Here is an 8,067-nt window from a genome sequence, read left to right on the forward strand (position 1 = left end):
CAGGAAAAGGTTGGCAAGAGGTCGGAGATGTAGCAGAGCTTTCCATGTCCAAGAGTGTTGCCTTCTATAAGTTCATATGGGGGAACCTTAATCCATGGTTAGAGGCCTTAGGGGTCGATGAAAAAACTAATAGCTCCACCTTAGCTTTTCACTTTTTACATTTGCTCCCCTCGTAAAATTTACCTGCTGTTTAATTTGGATCTTAATCGACCAAATTGGAAATACTAAGGAGAAACAGAGACAATAGCCTGAACATGAAACTGCTTTGCGTATGTATGCACAGATGGGATGGGACCATTGGGTCCATGAAGCTTTGTCAAGAGCTAATAAAGGATCAACTGCAAAATCAGAAACTTTATTGACAAACAAAAAAATGCAGTTCTTAGGTAGTGGGTCACACTGTATAATACTACAAATTAGATTCGAATGATTAATAATATGAGGTAAGGAGCTTTGACTGTTTCCACTTGTACGCTATATCCCTCCGACTACGGCCCCGAATGGTAGTCCGTTTCGTGTGCGATTACGATTCAAGTGCGGGTGCGATGTGATTTGGGAGCGATGCGATTAGGTAAAATTGTGAATGGAAGTCCGATTCGGGTGCGATGCGGTTATATCATATTTTTGAATGGTAGAGCGATTGGGATACAACTTGAGTGTGATTAGAAAACAAAATTACTAAATTAACCTTTAATTATATTATCTTCTATTTTCAGTTTCCTTTGACATTAATTTAATTTATAATATATGAATATTACTAATATATAAACATTTTTTGAATTAGATTTATACATTAATGATATATGTAACTAAATTTCATTCTAAAATAAAATTATAAGTAGATAAAGTGATAAACTAATATAATTCTGAACAAACTGTCTTTACAACAAAAAGAGATTTTAAAATTCAAAAAAATTGTAGAAGGAATGAAACACAATTCTCAAAAGAGTTTGTCCACAGCTATTGCCTTGAGGACATCAACTGCAGATCATGACGATATTCTTAATCAGACACAATCAATACCCAACAGAGCCATAAAATGGTTCACACTACTGTACAGATAAAAACTAAGAACATCTAATTCAGCTCGTTCATTCACAGTCATAAGAGAACAATCTCTAGATAAAAATAGTTAGGATACTCACATCCGACTCTCTCAGCATCAACCATACGGAGATCAACATGAATCTCAAAAGTGAACTATGTAGAAGCATGAATCTCTTTGCTGTTGTCACTCATCTATAAACAGGGTAAACATACAAAAGTAGATTGCTAGAGAATAGGTTCTAAGGTTAATGGCTCATTATATTTTCTACAAAAATGTATAAGGTTAAACTTAAACTTACCTCGGAACGAGTTTTTTTTCCCGTCATTCTCTCTAGGTATTCTATCTTCTTTATCTCGTCCGGAAGTGTCATGAAGATTTGTCGTCTCTGTTCATTTTTTTCAAGAAACACAAGGGCAGCCCAATACAACTCACCTTGTTTGTTAAGAAATACCATCTGTTCAAGCACCTTAACACATGCAGCAGAACTGTACGTATAAAAGCTCTCTCTACCTCCCATAAAAAAATCTTCCCTGGTCCTCAATAAGATCTAAGACTCGATCCCACTGATTTTCTTTGGACTGCTTTCTAGATGATTTAGGTTGTTTGGATCTTACCCTCTTACCATTGTTATGAGGTTGTTCAGAATTTTGAGCTTCGGGAGAGTTGTTAAGCTCAATATCTTTAACAAAATTTGCTTCAAAAGGCAAATGACTTGCTCCATCATGGTGTTGCCAACCATCATCACCAACTGAAATTGTCTCCTTGGGAAAAAGTTGTTCAATAAGTGGAATATCTCTTATGGGATAGTTACGAAGAGTTTTCGCTTCAGGTTTTTCCTACAATGGAGAGAGACAAACAGAAACATTAGTCTAAAATAGATTATACAAATGAGTTTACTTTAGTTAATAGAATGTACCTTGATTAAATTTTCCCACCAAGAAAAAGGCATTTCGATTGCTCCAGTTTGTTCACAGAATCTCAGTTCAGATGAATCAGGTATAACCCGCTTGTATGATTCATGTTGTCTTTTAACGGTGTCTAGACGATTCCTGAACTTGTCATATTTCCAGTCTAACCCAAACCTTTTAAAAAACTCAGCCCTAAGGTTCATCCTACCAATTTCTGTTAAGCATTTACTTTGCCAATTCCCTTTCCTTTTCTCTTCTACACAGATTTCCAAGTGCCCACGAGCCAAATTAGGCGGCCACTTAAATCTTTTGCTATCAGTAGTTGGATCATCTGTAGATTGTTTCGATCTATGTTGCTTTGTCATTCTCTTACCTTCTACAACTTATGAAAACAACATTATTAGAATCAAAAGACACAAATTTTGAAGCTTTAGACATAATTAGAATCAAGAGAAACAAATTTTGAATCATGATACTGTAGAATAGGTCCACAATATAATGTTAAAACCAATACCCAACATTAAAAAGAAGTAAAGAATTTATTTAGACATTTAGTCGAACACATGGTATGCAATATATATCAAATTTAACCTACTCAATCAAAACCTTATAAATCCATTACCACTAAAAATTGTTAATGAATGTCAATGTCAGTTACTACAATTTTATGATCAAAGACCCTTAAAACTCAAATTTTTGAATTGGTGAGAAAAGTAAACATACCGATTAGAGCATGAACGCATCAAAAACACGACAACAATGATGAAGAGGCGCTGATGATGGAGAAGATGATGGTGACAGAAGACGGTGGTGGCTAAATCGCCGGCGATGATGGTGGTGGCTGAAAATCACCGGCGATGATGGTGTTGAAGATTCGACAACGATGATTTAGAAAAAAATGTTTCGTCAAATATATATTAGAGTCTTTGTAATTCTTCTCTTGAATAAGGGTAAAATTGTAAATCATATATTAAATGAGACCTTGCCGCACCACAATCGCAGCTCGAAAGTGTGATTCGACGCCTTTTATATTTTTACTAAACTCATCACGGTCTTCACACACCTGAATCATAGGGTCGTCACACCGGAGCCGTACCGGACTTCCATTCAACCTCGTACCGAGAGATGGTCACTGACTCACTCGCTAGTTCGCCACGCTGCGTCAAATATATATTTCTTCTGGTTTAGGACTTTATATAAGATATATTTCTTATAATCAACGGGTCCATAATGTTCGTGTAACTGGTTACTGAAACCGCTACATTCAAATATACACATGTACTTATAACTAATGATGGCGTTCGTGCATAAATATTTTTAGTGTTTTCAACTACTTAACCACCATATTTTTTAAAAAAATTTGAGTACGATATGGTGTAGTAATTTATATAGTTTAAAGAAGTAATATGAATGTTTTGTTAATTAAGAACTCTAATCTAATATTGTAACACCAGTCTACAAACACTTTGATAACACTTGGATAGTATTGACGAAGTTGTGTAAAAATTAAATTAAAGATTCTGGATAATTACAAATTGATGATAAAAGATGCAGACTACTACAGAAGTTGATAAAAGAAGATTACTTATACGTAATGTAGGCGTTTTAATGAACTCCTTAATTTCATCGCTCGTGGAAAATAACACAAACAAAATTTTATGGACACTATGATTGGTTACAATGATCTTATTGAACATGTGAGGAGGCAAAGTGTATATCTTTATATCTATAACTAGGATTTAACCCGCGGTACACGGCGGGATATTTTTAATTTTAAAATTTTAAAATTTATATTATATTTATTTGTTATTTTATTATTGTTTTATTCATTTTAAAAATATAAAAATTTACAGGTATTTGATATAAGTATTAAAAGTATATGATTTTTGTAGTGTTTTCAAGATTTTAACCCGTGTGGTATATGTATAGTCTAGTAATACATTTATCTCCTGGTACACATCTAAAATTGTTTTAAAAAAAAAACAATTCCACTTAACTTCCTATATGGGATTAATGTCAACCCGTCTCACCAAAATCAAAATAAGTTTTTACGAAAAAATAATAATTAAAATAAGTTTTTGCGTAAAAAAAATAATCAAACATACCGTGTAACCATGTCTTTTTTGACTGATGTGTGGATTTCATTCCCTGAAATGATTAAAGCAGCATAGTAAGATTCATGTGAATAATAAAAGAGAATAATAGAAATTATGTTTTTGTGTGATTCTTACAGTGCCAAGATCAGCTCCAGGTTTCCGCAGTGCTGCTTGTGTATTGACGCCATAAGTGAAAGACTTTCACTTGTATGTTCCACGCTGTCTTGTAAGGGTGGACATCTCTCAAAAAACCAAATCTTGCAGCCATTTTTCTTTTAGATATGAGGTTGTAGGTTTTAGTTGTAGATGTTTTGTATAGTTTTTGAAGTTGATATTTATATATCTAAATATGCTTGATGAGGAAGGAGTCTTTTATCGAGACCAATAAAAGCGAAATTTAATTGTATTCCGATTTTAGTTGTTTATATTATTACCAAACAATATTCAGTTTCTAAATAAAATATATACTGAATTAAATGTATGTCTTCTTGCTAAAGTTAAATATTTGTGAATATTGGTTTTTAAATCATTCTAAAATTGGATTTTCGGTTTAGAAAATTTATTAATGTTAATATAATTATGGAGATTGTAAACTTTTGTTATGGAAAATCTGTTGTATGTCATTTAAATTTGAGAGATTTTAGCATCCATAAAAATAGTTTTGGAGATTTAATGGGTTAAAACTTTAATGGGTAGAATTGTTTTTGGAAAAATCGGAATGTATAGATGTTATTAAGATTTTATGGCAATAAATGTAACAAATATTGGTCAATTTAAGAAAGTTTAGTATTTGAGTTTATCTGCAATGTTATTTATGAAATTGTTTTAGGGGTTAATGTTGTAAATAAAACAAATTAAATAACCGAAACTTTAAAGGCATAACACAAAATATACTTCAAAATAATAATATAGATATTTTTTTCTTCACCAAAGATATCACCTAACATCAAGTTACTTAACCCTACATTTTGCTTACATTAATACACTAAAAAAAACTTCAATAATAATCCAACAATCACGCCAATTTTATCCTCATTAGTTCACACTTTCATGGGAACTAAAGTGAATTGTTTGTGCGTATAATGTGGACATGTATTTATAATGGGGGGTTTTTTACTCGGTCAGGTTGAATTGGTCAAGTTGCAATAGTGTCTCGTCCTATCATTTGATCTATTAGACCATCTATTGTATAACATAGTTTTAACATAATTTTTAATTAAAAAAATATTAATATTACATTATTATATGATGAATATCTTAAAAACACAATAGCAAATTCAGTTAAAAAGTTTTTAAAAAACATAATGTCTCACATTCTTCCAGACAATTATGAATTATCTTATAATATTAATATTTCTTTTTAAATTTATACTTTCAAGACACTCTTCAATACATTTAAACATAATAGATATGGTTTTATCTTCATCACTTATTTTTTTTCATCACTTGTTTTTTTCATTTCACATCTAAACTAGCAACCACAATAAAGAAATTAGTAGAGGAAAACACATGAATTCAAGTGCGAAGATAATGATGAAGGTGAAGCAGAGTTCAGTAGAACAACTTGTTAAGCCAAATGGAGGAATCCAAGGGGTGATCAACGTAGAAATTGATCATGTCCATTGGCAGATCCAGAATACAATTTTGGATGGGACACAAATTGTATATAATTAAATAAATGTGATATTTTATTTCGAATATATATTAGATATATGATCCAGAATATCATTAAAATTTTGAAAATATTATTTTTTTTGTTTTAAAATATAGTAATTTACAAATACAGATAAATTTTTTAGAAAGTTCCAAAATTTCTCAGTTACAAATTACAATAAACATGTAACTTTTATATAAAATTAATCATTTGAATTCACATATCTTAATATATCACACAAATTTTAACTCTAAAATGTGAAATGAATTACAAAGTAGATATAAATGTTTACTAAATTACTCATTTCACCAATAATTTTAAATACAAATGTAATCTTTACTACTAAAAAAATGATTTAATTTTTTTATAGTTAAAATAGAATTAAAAAATATAAATAGAAATGAATGAAACTCATATTTTTATTTAAGGAAATAGTACAATTATAATGAAGAATTCTTTTTTTTTAAATGATTAAAAGGCACGGGCCATGTGGGAAACTAAACAAAGCAAGGAAAAAGGCATCAAGATAGCATCCAACTTGGCACATCTAGATAGGCATGTCAATTAGGGCTAAATCCCGCTGGCTGGTCCGGTCCGGCCCTGAAAAATAGCGGGCTCGGCCTTAAATATATATGTCCAGAAAAAATCGGGTTTTTTGGGCTCAATCCGTTTGGGCTATAGGGTTTTTTGGGGTCGGACCAGCCCGAAAAACCCTTTAAAAATTATATTTGTACTTTTTTGTTAATATTTTTGTTTGATTGCAATATTTGATTAATAATTTATTGTAGTTAAAGTTTTAAACTCTAATCCTAGTTTTTATATTTACTTAAAAACCATACTTAATACTTTAAATTTTTTTATCTATGATAGTTTATATGAATTATATATTAGTTTATTTGATTAAAGTATCCAAATTTTGTTTAGTTTTAAACTTTTTATATTAAATTAAGTTGGTTGTAATGAATATAGATGAGTTATTAAATTTTTGATTGATTTGTTTTATAGTGCACCTTCAAACACGGTTTTGTAAGGCTTATAAGTTTAGATTTTTGATCGGTAAGATAAGCCCAAAAAAGCCCGAAAAGCCCTGTAGCCCTGTTAGGGCCGGGCTTGGGCTTTGAAATATAGGCTCGTAAATATTTCGGGTCGGGCCGGGCCGGGTTCAAACATATGCGGACTTTACGGGTTTCGGGCCGGGCCAGCCTCATTGACACCCCTACATCTAAATCAGTATGGGGCACATTATTACCAAATGAGCTAGGAAATTTTTTTTTTTTGGTCTAAGGATGAGCTAGGAGACTATAATTGTCAATACACAGTTTAGACGTGCCCCCACCCAATATTACTGTAGATAACCTTGCTCTCTCTATAATTTTGCTTAATTTCGAATTCGAAAATTGAATTTCACCTAATCCGATCTCAGTCCTTTGACGAGAAGTACCTGGATCCTCGAACGTCGTGCTGCGAACGATGCCGTGTCCGTATCGGATAGATGGTGGCTCGCTCGCTCGCTGATCTCCTTTACTTTTGCTTCCTTTAGATTTGCTTTGAACTCGTTTACTTTGTTGCCTCCCCCTGGATTTTGCTATATTTGACTTGGAAGTTTGAACTTAATTGGTGAAGTATATGATGGATTTAGCTCGCTTGTTCACTGGATTTTGCTATATTTTGAGCTCCTTTAGTTTTCTTTTGACTTTGAATGTTGAACTTGTGAAGTATTTCATGAATTTAGCTCGTTTGATTATGTTAGAGGTAAGAGAAGTTAGCTCCTGGGAGGATGGAAACATTCGGTTTAGAAGCGTTTCAGCTCCGGCGAAAGAAAGATCTGCTGCATGTAGAGGTAAATTTGTCTATGTTTGTTGGGGATAAAAGTTGTGGTTTTCATCTTCTTAAGGTGTCAGAGTCTTCTTGGTATGCTTTTCTGTGCAGCCTTTTGTTTTTGTTTAATTGGTTTCTGTTTCTCATAGCTCTAGGATCTTTGAGTCTGGTAAACATATGTGATTGTTCAACGTAGAATGAGTTATTGAGATATATCGATGCTCTTGAGAACTATTGACACAGTCTAGTTAGCTTCTCTTGGCACCATAACTATCAAATAGATAGAATTAACACGGTGTCACTTTCTGTAAGATTTCGGGTTTATTATATTATTCACTACGTTGGTTTATTCATCTGATCTGATCACCTAGCTTGTATAACTAGGAGGAGGTTTAGTCCAAACCGGTGATTATATAACCTTTTTTCTAGTTGCCTTTGAGCTAGTGTGTAAGTTATCTCTCAATACGCTGGAGATGTATGCCTTGTCAAACTTTTTGTGTAGTGATCACAAATGACTAAAAGCCTTTCTTCCTTTTTTCTTAT

At 32.3% G+C, this 8,067-nt stretch overlaps 1 protein-coding gene across 1 annotated transcript; it reads right to left on the reverse strand.

Moving 5' to 3' along the window:
- Positions 1,201-2,321, reverse strand: LOC104784020. Its single transcript, XM_010509102.1, has 4 exons — positions 1,965-2,321; positions 1,663-1,884; positions 1,347-1,433; positions 1,201-1,239 (listed from the first exon to the last, which is right to left on the reverse strand). The coding sequence occupies exons 1-4, from the start codon at positions 2,319-2,321 to the stop codon at positions 1,201-1,203; spliced, it is 705 nt and encodes a 234-aa protein (XP_010507404.1).

Source organism: Camelina sativa, chromosome 4 (genome assembly GCF_000633955.1).
Source record: "Camelina sativa cultivar DH55 chromosome 4, Cs, whole genome shotgun sequence".
Lineage (NCBI taxonomy): Eukaryota > Viridiplantae > Streptophyta > Magnoliopsida > Brassicales > Brassicaceae > Camelina > Camelina sativa.